The sequence below is a fragment of the Eptatretus burgeri genome, chromosome 12 (genome assembly GCF_056783735.1).
Source record: "Eptatretus burgeri isolate ZD-2024b chromosome 12, Ebu_testis_v1, whole genome shotgun sequence".
NCBI lineage: Eukaryota > Metazoa > Chordata > Myxini > Myxiniformes > Myxinidae > Eptatretus > Eptatretus burgeri.
This window is the reverse complement of record NC_140972.1, coordinates 90,798,057-90,811,569: the sequence shown is the minus strand read 5'-3', so window position 1 is coordinate 90,811,569 and position 13,513 is coordinate 90,798,057. Positions and strand designations below refer to the sequence as shown.

The 13,513-nt window shown below is 45.5% G+C and overlaps 1 protein-coding gene across 1 annotated transcript in view; it reads right to left on the bottom strand.

The window, feature by feature from the left end:
• Positions 1-13,513, bottom strand: part of ETF1 (eukaryotic translation termination factor 1) — a 75,449-nt gene that overhangs the window by 57,163 nt on the left and 4,773 nt on the right. The window contains exons 2-3 of the mRNA XM_085848856.1: positions 5,912-6,087; positions 4,663-4,802 (exon numbers count right to left, since the gene is read on the bottom strand). Of these exons, the coding sequence (XP_085704982.1) occupies positions 4,663-4,802; positions 5,912-6,087 (316 nt within the window). The remainder of the gene's footprint in view (positions 1-4,662; positions 4,803-5,911; positions 6,088-13,513) is intronic.

Genomic DNA, 13,513 nt, shown 5'->3' with positions numbered 1-13,513 from the left:
ACGCTGAGGAGAGGAGGACCCAGGTATAACAGACATTGAACCATTCATTGGGGGCCTCAGCTCAGCCAAGATGATGCAAGGTGTGATGGGTCTCAACCAGTTCCAGTCTTCTTTCTTTCTTTCCGTCTGAAGAATTCCCACTTTTTGAACAAAAAAAGGGGAAAATTGTGCACTTTTTAATGTTACATGTATGTTAATATTAGTAAGTTAGGGGACAATCAAAGATTAACAAAAAGCACAAAAGAAGCAATATTTTTCTTACCTTACTGGCTGGTACTACTGCTGCTTGCTTTTTCCATGGCAGCTTTGCTGAGTGACAGCTGTGTGGCTCTTTTAGCCCTTCTGATTATGTCTTTGCTGTATTCTCTCTGGTAGCAAGGGGTGCTATGAGCTAGTTTTTCAATTAAGAGAGCTTCCAGGGTTTTGACACTCAAATTGGGACGAAATTCAGTATGATTCTTCCGTACAAGACTGAGTGCCCGCTCACATGATGCGTTCGAATGAGGAATGACCAAGATTCCCTTCATCACTTTGCTCAAATTAGGATACTTCTTGGCACCAGTGCAGGGATCTGTGAGCTGTGAAATCCGATGCCACTGCTCATCCACTCTCACTGTCTCAGTAGCAATTGTAGCGATGGAGGCGTCTGCCTGGTAGTGAGCGAATTCACTCTCAAGACTGTCTATGTCACTATCACCGCCACTGAACAGACAGGGGAATTTCTTGATGAAAAACTCCACACAGTCAAACCCCACTTCTTGGTGTAGCTTAACATCCAGCACCTGAGCATGCTTGGCTAATTCATCATCTAGCGGCCAGGTTTTGAAGATGTAATTGCAGGCTTTCACATAATATGAGCGAACTGCACTGAAGAAACCTTGGATGTCTGACTCACTCAGAGTGAAGGTGGATTTCTTGAGACTCCTTTGTTCCCTTATATACAGTTTGGCATCGTTCCCAATCATGAGGTCCTCATCATTCTTCTGATGATTTCTGTCAGAGAAGGGTACATTTACCAGAGCAACCGATGACACCGATGGTTTCAAAAACCGTACGAAGATATCTTTCAGAAGACCATTCAATTCTCCGTGCAGGAGATGAATACAGGGTTCGTCTCTTTGGAGCAGAAGATTCCCCTTCTCAAAAAGCTTGTTAGCATATCGAAGGAAGAAACAATAGAGTTTTGTTTGTGGAGACAAGAACATCCTGTTGACACGTTTTTCTCTAGATTCCTGCACAGTGTTTGAGGAAGATGCGCTTTTAGTTGTAGAACTCGTAGTACACTTAGCCGCAGGGCGATCACACTTGCGTTTACTGCCAGCAGAAGAGGTCAGACTCGTAGTACCAGATCCAATTTTACGTTTGAGGAGAGAGCTTGAGGTTGGTGCAGCCAAGGAAGAAGACCTCTGATTCGAAGGTTTTGCTGAGCTTCTATCAAGTGATTTGGCAAAAGCAGAACTTAACTTGGGTCCTTCTTTGCCTGTAGATGGGACTATCACAGTCTTTCTCGACTCTGAAGGGATCTGCTTTGTAGATGAACGTGATGAAGGGCCGGTGATGCTACCTGCTCTCAGCATTGGTTTTGGTGCTGTCCCTGCTGTCTTCTTCGCAGCAGATACTGCAGTGGTAGTGGTGAATGCTGCTCCACTAGTGCTTGATCCTGCAGTGCCAGTACTGGCAGTAGATACAGTGCCGTCCTTCTTGCTCGTTGTTAGAGTCTTGGCTGCAGTTGGTTGCATTTTTCTTCGTACTTCTTCTTTGAAGAGGAGGCGAAGTGGCTCCCACTGTTCAATCAGCCTGTCTAGGCACTGACCAAGGGACAGCCACCTTGTTGCGACATGCTTCAGAATCTTGTGTGTCGGGGCATCACAGAGTTCTTGCAGTGCTTTCACTCCTTTGACGCGTTTACTACTTTTGTCCAAGTAGTAGTAAATATCGATGAGAAAGTCATCTAATTCAATGGGTAAGGCCTGAGCCGCCTTCTTGGCCGTATTGTGCATCATATGGCAAGGGCATCCCATGATGTAGCACTCTGGATTTTGTTTGTGGATATAAGCAGCGACTCCTTTGTGCTTGCCCACCATGACAGAGGCATTATCAGCACAAAAGGAAACACAATTTCCCCACGGAATTTTCCTGTCACTGAACTCATGATCAAGCAGTTTGAAAATGTTTTCTCCAGTGGAATCTTGTTTGCACGCAGGCAAACTTAGCAAACCTTGCTTCACAATCCCAGCACTGTTGTCATAGTACGAAATCAGGACAGGGTATAGCTGGGCCTCACCACTGTCATTGCTACCGTCTGTAGCTAGGCTAAATGGAGCTAGTCTAGCAATATCGGCAATAGATGAAGCAGTAACATTTGACAACTCACCAATTATTGCTGAAGTTTTTGTTCTTGCACATCCATACTTTGAAGCAACTTTTGAATCTGGAAACATCTTTTGAAATAGAGGTCCAGCATGATCTGAGACTGATATGGGCAAGTTATGTTCCACAATAAATCCACTAAAGAGAAGTTCCGCTCGGATAACATCCTCTTCCTCGCTTGTCCCTTGTTTGGTGAAATAATTCAGAAGTGTACCGGTACTCGTGCTCGAAGATCTCTCCTTTGCAATGTCTGTGTGCCGTTTGCTTCCAACGTGCTTCCGAATATCATCGCGACCTCCGTGCTCAACTGAAATATCAACGCTGCATACTGTACAATACGCATGATGAATTCCTCTTTCAGACTTTCGAATACACGGGTATTGGAGACTGTGTTCGGTCTTGTACTTCTGAGACCATTTCTTGGTCTTCGTAAGCTTCTTTTCTGCCATTTCGTAATCAACATCGAGGGCTTGAATCATCGGTAACTTCGAAGTCGATGTTCCACAGCTGCAGCGCGACTCGTAGAACTCTAGCGGCTGTTAAACACCGCACGGTGGTCGCGACCGCCGGGCTGGTACGGGGCCCAGCTGCATGCAGTGAGCGTATCGCATGCATATACACTGTGCATACATACCGCATGCACTGTATTGCACACATACCGCATGCACTAAATCTCAGTGCATGATCGCATAAGCGAGATCCAGACCCAATGTTTCGCTGCTCCTCATTTGAATTTGCAATTTTTTACGTACAATTTGGTAGCAGCGAACGTTATGGAGTTACCACATGCTATACGTAGCAGACGATGCTTTTCATTCAATTCTCATACTAGTACATTCTGATTAGTCAACAGTGCAAAAATATCAAAATTTCGGGAGGATAAGGATAGTGATCGTAAGGGCGGGAGTTTGGGTGAATTTTCGGAAGCCTCCCGATGAAATCGGGAGGGTTGGCATCTGTGCGTCTCATCTTTATCTATCTTTTAATTGTTGATTGCGTGATTGGCGCCACACATACAGTGTAAGTAACAGCTTCGGACATCCGAGGGTGGGAATGAACGCATAGGGGATAAGAGGGAATGTTAATGCCTGTACATATATGCTTGTTGTAAATACATGATTGCTTTTGTCACTACAAGGGAAGGATTTAATACATGCTTAAAACTCTTTCGTGTCCCGATTTATCCTGTCTATTCCGACGGTGATTGATCAAAAAAATGGGCTCGAGTAAAGATCGCAGCATGGAACTTGGTTCCGCTCGGCCAATCAATTCAGGTCTGTTACATGACATAATTGCTGGCATAATTCCCCGTGCATGACGCTAACCTCCCTGGTAATGGTAATACGGCTTTGGCCCTGTGAGGCGGCTCGAGGCTCGTGGTACAAAAGGCGACTGTGGCCTTTTAAAGACTCGCCGTCCCTCTGAAGTTATTCAGATGGGGGAAGACCATAAAAAGATATTGCTTGCGGGACAAGGATTTTAGGTGACATTCGTGAACTATAATGTGAATTACAAGAACATTGTTAAACAATGGACAAATACAAATAGTCTTTGTAATTTGAAACCTGGGCTTCCAAGCTTACCGAGCCATCGGTGCAGAGAGTACCATCGTTGCTAAAGATAGGCCTGGCAATGGGGATTCAAACAGAAAAGCATAAATAGAGGTGCAATACCCCCTGGGTGCTCACCCGGTACAACAACGATACCGAGGAGGAAGTAAACATGGGACGGAATCAGCAAAACGTACCAATGATGAACCAGTTATGGGCCCAACTGTTTTTAATGTCGTGAACAAACTTTGGTGCTTCACGGGTGATCGAAGGTTGTGGTCAAGTTTCATCGGAATTGTATGTGTACTTTCTGAGAAGAAAGCAAATACCTGTTTTGGGAGGCCACCCCCTCAGCCCACCCCCACATAGTCCCCAATTTCTCCCACCCCGACATGAAATTTGCCCCACCCCCTATTCTCCCCCCCCCCCAAAAAAAACAAAAAATGCTAAACGAGGAATGGCAATCCAAATTGAAGTCCCTAAATGACTTCTGAAGTGTGAAGCCAAGGCCCAATTAGCCTACTCAGCAATCAACATGGTATCTGGCAAATTAGAAGGAGAAAAAAAAATTCTGTTGACCATTAAAAACTCAAATGTGAGAAGAAACGATCACAAAAATCAACCACAAAGCAACAAAAATGATATACATGTGCATGATCTGACATTCCACTCCCATGTCACCACCACCACCACCCCCCCCCCCTCAACCACCCGAAACACTCCATTCCCTCAATCATCATACCTCTGTATGAAACTTGTTATCACACAGGTAGAGAGATGTATTGATCGGCTTGAAAGGCTCAAAATCAATGTTCACCTTCTTCTCTTTACCTTCTTCTGTTACAATGGTTCCACAGTAGACAACCAAGCCATTTGGTGGTACTGTAAACAGGGGGGATATAGAGAAGGAGGGGATGTGTGGGAGGGAAAGAGTCAATTCTCTGTCCCCTTTACGCATACATTGTAAGTGCAGCTGCCAGGCGCTCTGGTTGACAAAAACACAACAGGACCACAATTGTGCCCAGTAGCCAAGGAAACTGCTTCGGCAGCACCGACGCTCTGTACAGAGTATGGTCCCAATGGATGGATGGAGCACAATGGTCAGGTTAAAGCCGTACAAGGCAAATTCACAGAATAAAATCAGATTAAAAAAAAACAAAACAAAAAAGCGATATACAGGACTGTACTTGTACGGACAACCAAGTGAAGGGGTTCCAGCCCTGCTAACCTAAGCAATGGGACAACACTCGATGCTGATGGACAACAAATAAATTTAATTCCACCATTTTGCATGCCCAAAATGTTGATCACTCCCGACAGACGTACGATGTTGTGCGAGCCGTCATTTCGTCCAATTAAAATGATCGTGCATCATAAGAGTAATGGACGGTTTGAAAAAGAAAAACAGGCTGGACCTTTTGTGAGCACATGATTGTTGAGTGAGCACGCGATTGCCCCTCCTGAAGAACCCACACACACACCATGCCCTCCTGTTCCATATTTTAATTTATGCTCAAATAGTTAATCCCATCTGTCTGATGTGGGGTTTGACAACCCCACATCAACACCATCAGGATTACAAGTACCACTGGCTACTTGGTTAACTTCGGCACTTTTAGAACCCAGCAGTAATTGGTCAACCAATATTCTTCTTATTCTTGTTCTATAATGGCCACCATTATTCCCACGTTCTTGTGAGTTTGACAGGGGGAAGTTTGCAGCTAAGTCTTCCATGGACCGGCTGGCCATGCCCGACGTTCGACTAAGTCGTCAGGGCAGGAATTTGGAATTTGTTCAAGATACTGGCGATAGCTCGCCTCCTCTTCGTGAAGGATACGGCGGGATCTTCGATGTCCAGCGGGAGTTGATCCCACGATCTCAAAGATGCCGGTCCCTCGTCCTCACGACTAAGGCACAGCAGCTACAACGGCGAAGACACAAGAGTGCGTATATTGAAATGCAAAAGCCCACTACTAGGGGATCCAACTTGCCTTTGTTGTAGAGTTTGAGCCTCTGCTGTACTGAGGTGATTGCACCCAGCACTGAGAGCCTGTTTACTCGTGACTTAATGTTCGACGCCGTGCCAAATTCATCGGCCAACATCTTTGCCACCCGAGAGATCTGGTCCTTGGGTGGAATGATGAGAGATATCATGCTTGTTCCATTTCTGCAGCAGAGGAATAGAGAATACAATCAGAAAGGTAAAAATGAACCAAATGCAACAACATGACCACCAATCTAATCTGACATGATCACCACTGGAAACCTAATGCAGATCAACCCTGGGAGATTAAAATTTTACTCCGTGAAACATTGCCAATCGTTTATACAAAGGAGAAATCCCCCCCCCCCCCCGATTCACAGGATAACCCTTCACGCAGGAGACGAGGTAATAAACATCGTTTGTGAGAACAGGAGTGGGCTCAAATGTGCATGAACACAAAACATGGAAGATAAATAGTTTAATGTGCATCGAGTATAAAACATCAGGGAATGTGTTGTTAAACGTATTTGTGTCAAACTTGGCCATCGAGATGATGCAGAGGGAGCACGCCTACCTTTTGAGACAGTGAGCCTGGATTTGATTCCCGACCCGACTACAGAACCGATGGATTGGCGCGTTGCAAGCAGGGTGATCATCCCTCGGGTGCATGTTAAGCTGGTCGTCCAATATGCTAGCAATAGGTGGTGGACGTTAAATATCCCACCACGTCTTTTGCAAGGAAGAGGGCAAGGGTAATTGTCGACAGTCTGAACAATTTACCACTTCCTGTTCAAAAAAAAATAAAATTAAATAATCGGTTCCAGTCGAACCTCAGGCCTGGCCATCACATTCCTGAAAGACTTAGGCCAAATCTACAAGATGGGATGAACCGGGGCTGTGAAACAAGCAGTCGTAGCAATAGTAGACATGGCGGTGATGCGCAAAAAAAAATTGCTTTCTTAACGACTCTGTAGAGCGGGGAAAAAGGGGTAACATTTCAAGGTCGCACAGAAAGAACCATGTTTTCCAAAGGTAGGAAAGAAATAATACAATCTCGAAGTATGTTGGAATTCTGCACCACGGGATGTACAGAGGATCGTTTCTGTCGAAACAGTTTCTTGGCTTGGGTTACAATCCCAGACCGGGTCTCCACCCCGACACAGGACCTTCGACCGAGTGGGCAAGAATTCTTTCGAACTCGTTCAGGGTGTCGGCGAGAGCTCACCGACTCTTTACGGCTAGTTTAACGTCCATTCGAAGGACGGCACACACGCTGATAAATCCCCCTGCCCGTGAAACACCAGAATTAGTTTACGGCTGCGTCGGGATTCGAACCCAGGCTAAACAGCTTGGAGGGAGTGTGCAAATCTCAAGGCTAATCCTGCCAGCCAATCATAAAGGTACTTTGTGACAAATTACAAACGCAATGTTTTAAATCATCAAATGATTCGTGGGCATGCGGAGGCCGCATTTTAACGACCTAATTGGCAAATTTATATTCCCCCAAAGGATGAGCCGAGCTGTTACTATTCTCACTAACCTCGAGTTACCAAGCACAACTAATTTTTGAACAAAGGATTTTATTTTTGCTTGAAGATCGTGTAACACCACCAAACAAGCCCCCCCCCCCAAAAACTAGTCGATTGGCTTGAGCTCTCATCGAGTCCCAGTCGCGTGCAAATTGACGTGAAATTCAAAACACACCGAGTGTGCATGTTGCACATGACCGTACACCCCGGTGGTGCATGAAAGCCGTTTAAAACTATTTGCGACGGTCATGTATCGAGACATGGCCTCGTCTGCCCGACTGGCTGTGGGCAGCTGTTCCGACAAACTGTCGAGGAAATTCATACTGGTGGAAGCACATGTGCTGGAAAAAAAATAAAAAAAATACTTGACCAATGGCAGACTGGAGACACCTTTAAATTGAATTTAAAAACCCCGTTATGCAGCAGCTGATGAATCTCCTCTGGCCACCCCAACACACACATCCGTGTTCTGGGGTTGGGCTCTCCCATTTTGAGGAAAAGCTGTACACCAGAGACATACTTCGAGATTTCACACAAAGATGCTCCGTATATTTATTCGCTTCCCCACGACCGTCTTGATAGGAATAAAATAAATAAATTAGAAAGCATCTCAAAATAAAAGGCCGGTCTGCATCCGATGTGGACTCCAAAAACTTGATGAAAACAGCTTAAAAAAAAAATTACAAATAATGTAAAATTATTATATTAATACGCTAAGCCATATTTTGTGGACGTATCTCCTCCGAAACTGCTGGACGGATTGTCGCCACTTTCGGCATGCGGATGCTCTGTGGTCTCATGAACAGCATGGGCGATGTGAGATCGCGCCAGACGGACAGGTTTGGGAATTTTGGCGATTTTCTAATTTTTACATTCATTTGCATGGCGACGTGTGACGTCACCGCTGAGAGGCGTAATGACGCCATGACATCATCGGACATTTGCTGACGTCATTACGTCTGTAGTCAACGGACCGTCACCGCTGAGAGGCATAATGCCACTCCGAGAAAACAGCGTCTGCAATGTAAAAACCCTCTTCTGCACATGCCGACTTCCTCAGAAGGTGAATTTGACACCAAAAAATGTAACAAAAAACATTGTGGGTAAAGAAATTCGATAAATCACATTGTGAACACTCGATATATAGACGTCCTAACGAACCCTCACTTTAGAAACTTCACGCGGAGCGCGGGTTTGGCTCGTTTATTATTTATTTATACAATAATATGACTTCCCTTTCAAGGAGCTTTGACACAGAAGGCCATTAGGCCCATTAAAGTGCTATCATTACCAACCTATGGTTGTGTGCCCATGCTCTGTTCTGTTCAATGCCGAGTGTCAAGCAAGGAATCAGCACGTACCATTTTCATTCTTTATAAAGTCTTTGGTAAGTCTCGGCCGGGCTTCAAACCGCCGACCTCCCAGACTCACAGTGGACGCTCTAACCGACACAGAGTCTGGTTTCCATCTCCCAAATCTGAAAGACGTTTTCTGAGTTCATTACTGTCCCTGCATGGAAGCCTAGTGTTGCCTTCGTGGTTAGTGTAGCTGGCTGAGGATCTTAGGGTCCTGAGTTCAAGCCCCATTGGCTGCTGAATTACCAGCAAGTGGGGTTGACTCAGCCTGTCATCCTTCAGAGGTAAGCGAACCGAGTACCAGTGTACTAGTATAGGGGAAGTGGAAGGAGAGAAAGGAGGGGAATGAAGGGAATGAGGAGGAGGAGGGGGGAATGAGGAGGAGGGGGGAATGAGGAGGAGGAGGAGGAGGAGGAGGGAATGAGGAGGAGGGGGAAGAATGAGGGGAATGAGGAGAGGAATGAGGAGAGGAATGAGGAGAGGAATGAGGAGAGGAATGAGGAGAGGAATGAGGAGGGGAATGAGGAGAGGAAGGAGGAGGAGAATGAGGAGAGGAAGGAGGAGGAGAATGAGAATGAGGAGAATGAGAGGAAAGAGGAGGAGGAGGAGAGGGAGGAGGAGGAGAGGGAGGAGGAGGAGAGGGAGGAGGAGGAGAGGGAGGAGGAGGAGAGGGAGGAGGAGGAGAGGGAGGAGGAGAGGGAGGAGGAGAGGGAGGAGGAGGAGAGGGAGGAGGAGGAGAGGGAGGAGGAGGGGAAGGAGGAGAGGAAGGAGGAGGAGGAGGAAGAAGAGGAGAAGAAGATTTGTCATATTTATGTAGTCTGGGTGGTCCCAATTGATTTTCTCCACTGACTGCCAGCATTCCTCTCCTTTAACAAAGGTTCAAAGTCCTCTTCCAATGTTCTTTATCTTGAACAAATATTGAGCGACTGCAATGTGAGCCCATCCGATCTTCTCTTCTTGCTTAGTGTACAACAGTGTTGTCTAAAAAGAGCCTGGGCAAATTAGAACCGATGGTGTTGGGTTAACAAATAAAAATAAAATAAACTTTTTAAAACTCTTTTCTCATAGAATTCATTATGTACATATTTATATACCCATACATACCGACAACTCCGGATTTGAGAAAGAGTTACGTTCCTGGACGCTGTTCTCAATATGAAACGGTTCTGAAACCGGAACACACTACAATTTGATTGAAACCAACTTGAAATCGGTAAAACAATGTGAATAGTCGTGAAGGATAAATAATTAAAAACCATAAAGAGTAGTAAAGTTATTAGTAAAGTAAATATAAAGAAAGTACAGCACAAAAAATATATACACGCACACATAAAACAGAATAATGGGATTTAAATCAATCAAAATGTACATCAATCAGCCGGTCATGCGGTTACAATAACTTACACCGGTCATAAGTGTAAGTAACAATAATCGTATCATGTGATTGCATCATGTGATTGTCACACAGAGCAAAAATAAATAAATAAATAACCCTAAATACGAAAAAGAAATAAATGAATGAATGAATGAATGAATGAATGAATAAATAAATAAAGCTCGGTCAATCAATAAGCTCTCTCGTTTCATGGAGCTCAAATGAACCTTCACAATTCAACTGTAATAGTGATGTTGTTAAGGAAAGCAGTCTCCCATCCCCACAAGCATCATTTTACCAGTTGTTTGTTTACTTTGATCTCCAAAAACCTTAAAAAAAAAAACCTTTATCTCACAGTATCGTATTGGTCACACTTGTTCAATTTGTGAATACCAAAGACAAAGGTATATGGACAATGGTAAACATAATGATAGTTCTGTTCCCATGTTCATAAATCAGGAATATAATCAATGTGACATGTCATATTTGAGTCGAAATTCGCTAAGGCGTTACAAAAGCGTGACAGCAGGTCAGAAAAATCATATTCAAATAATTCCGCTCAATTCGTCACTTCTGGAATCATTTGAAAGCACATTTTTGGGTTTCACTCATTATAAACGCTTCCAGTCACTGGAAAACAAAGAAAATATAGAATGTTTGCCAAAAACGAGGGGTTAACCGAAATATGAGGGGATAAAATGCCGTTTTTCACATAATAGCAGAGATATCACGGCCATTCCGGGCTTCTTCATCGGAAAACAATGACGTGTTGTTTGTGCAGTGCCACGAGGCACACGTCTATAGCATCATCACTTCTGTTGTAACTCGTTCACGTGACCCGCAGACCACTTTCACGTGCGTAACAAATTGACAGACCTGCATCATCAGTTTCGTCGGGCATCAATTGAGGCGATTCATGCAGTTCGGTATACTACAATTACAATGCAATACATACAATTGATATCTTTATTGCAATGCAACTGAATAGTAAAGCTCATCATCATTTATGCTTCCCTGTGAAACTTTGACGGACACATATTACGCACGTGAACCGAGGAAACATCGCTCCGTAAGAGCAATTCGTCAATCTTTCCGACGAAACGTGTTGCAGAACAAAGGATTCTGAACATATTCTCTGGGGGAAAGGCGATTAATATTCCAATAGACGTATGCGAGTACGGCGACTCGGGGTACGCAAATGCGTTCTACGCGGACGTCACAAAACCACCACCAACGTTTTTCGGAACAAGATCTGTAAAATCGGACAAACGATGAATTTCGATGCCGTGCACTTTATGACGGACATGTCCTACGACATGCAACGACGTAATGGGAATAGAATATTCAACACTGGGCAAAGGTATCCAAAAAAAAAAGAGGCAAAATAATAACACACCGAATTCCATGAAGGCAACGTAACGCATTAGCAAATTTTGACTCATTTATAAATTTACTGAACTCCCCTTCTGACCTCATAAATATTCCCATCAACGACAACATGTCATACTCGACTCTCTCCCCTCCCACGAAACGCAAGTCTTCAACATTTCATCCCACCCCACCACCTCCTCCCAACCAAATCCCAAGTCTTCCCTCCAACACAAAGTCCTCAACCTTCCCCCCACCAAACGCAAACTCCGCCCCTCTCCCCACCAACCTTAAGACTTCAACCTTCCCCTCAACAAACACTAAGTCATCAACAAACCCCAAGTCCTCAACATTCCCACCAACAAACCCCAAGTCCTCAACATTCCCACCAACAAACCCCAAGTCCTCAACGTTACCGCCAACAAACCCCAAGTCCTCAACATTCCCCCCAACAAACCCCAAGGCCTCAACCTTCCCCCCAACAAACCCCAAGTCCTCAACCTTCCCCCCACCAAACCCCAAGTCCTCAACCTTCCCCGCAACAAACCCCAAGTCCTCAACCTTCCCCCAACAAACCCCAAGTCCTCAACCTTCCCCCAACAAACCCCAAGTCCTCAACCTTCCCCCCAACAAACCCCAAGTCCTCAACCTTCCCCCCAACAAACCCCAAGTCCTCAACCTTCCCCCAACAAACCCCAAGTCCTCAACCTTCCCCCCAACAAACCCCAAGTCCTCAACCTTCCCCCAACAAACCCCAAGTCCTCAACCTTCCCCCAACAAACCCCAAGTCCTCAACCTTCCCCCAACAAACCCCAAGTCCTCAACCTTCCCCCCAACAAACCCCAAGTCCTCAACCTTCCCCCAACAAACCCCAAGTCCTCAACCTTCCCCCAACAAACCCCAAGTCCTCAACCTTCCCCCAACAAACACCAAGACCTCAACCTTCCCCCAACAAACACCAAGAACTCAACCTTCCTCCCAACAAACACCAAGACCTCAACCTTCCCCCAACAAACACCAAGAACTCAACCTCCCCCAACAAATGCCAAGACCTCAACCTTCCTCCCCACCAAACCCAAACTCTTCCCCCCTCCTTTCCTCACCAACCCCAAGTCAACGTTCCCCCCAACAAAACCCAAGTCTACAACCACCACCACCCACCAAAACCCAAGTCCTCAAACCCCACCAAAGCAAATCAATTGCATTCCACCCAACCATCCATCCATTGGGACCATACTCTGTGCAGAGGATTGGTGCTGCCAGGCAGTCTCCTTGGCTCGTGGGTACAATCCTGGATGGGTCGCCACTCCGACACAGGATACCAGCAAACTGGCATTCATTTTGCCGACCTCGGATGACAGGCAGAGTCAACCCCACCTGGTATTAATTCAACAACCGAGGGGGATTTGAACTCAGGATCGTAGGATCCCAAGCCAACCACCCTAACCATTACGCCAACACCAGGCATACTTGTACCAAGCTTGACTTAAATCCCTTCAGCTGTTCTCAAGTTATCCCGAGAAAGAAAACCGATCACGGACTGTGACCTTTGACACAACCTTCCACTCAGTTCATCTTTGCATCATACAGTATACTTATGCCAAATTGGTCAAAATCCCATCACTGTTTCACAAGTTAGCACGGTGACATAATTTTTACCTAACATGACCTCTGACCCTTGACTTTCGACCTATTGACTACAAAATCCACCCAATCCCAGGTCTACAACCCCCTCAAATCTTCAACCCTTCCTCCAACCAAACACCTCCCTACAACCCCCTCAAACCCTCAACCCTTCCTCCAACCAAGCAACACCTCCCTACAACCCCCACCTCAAATCTTCAACCCTTCCTCCAACCAAACACCACCTCCCTACAATCCCCCTCAAATCCTCAACCCTCCCTCCAGCCAAACCCCAACTCCCTGCCCTCCCCCACCAAACCCCAAGTCCTCAACCCCCCCCCAACCAACACCCATGTCGA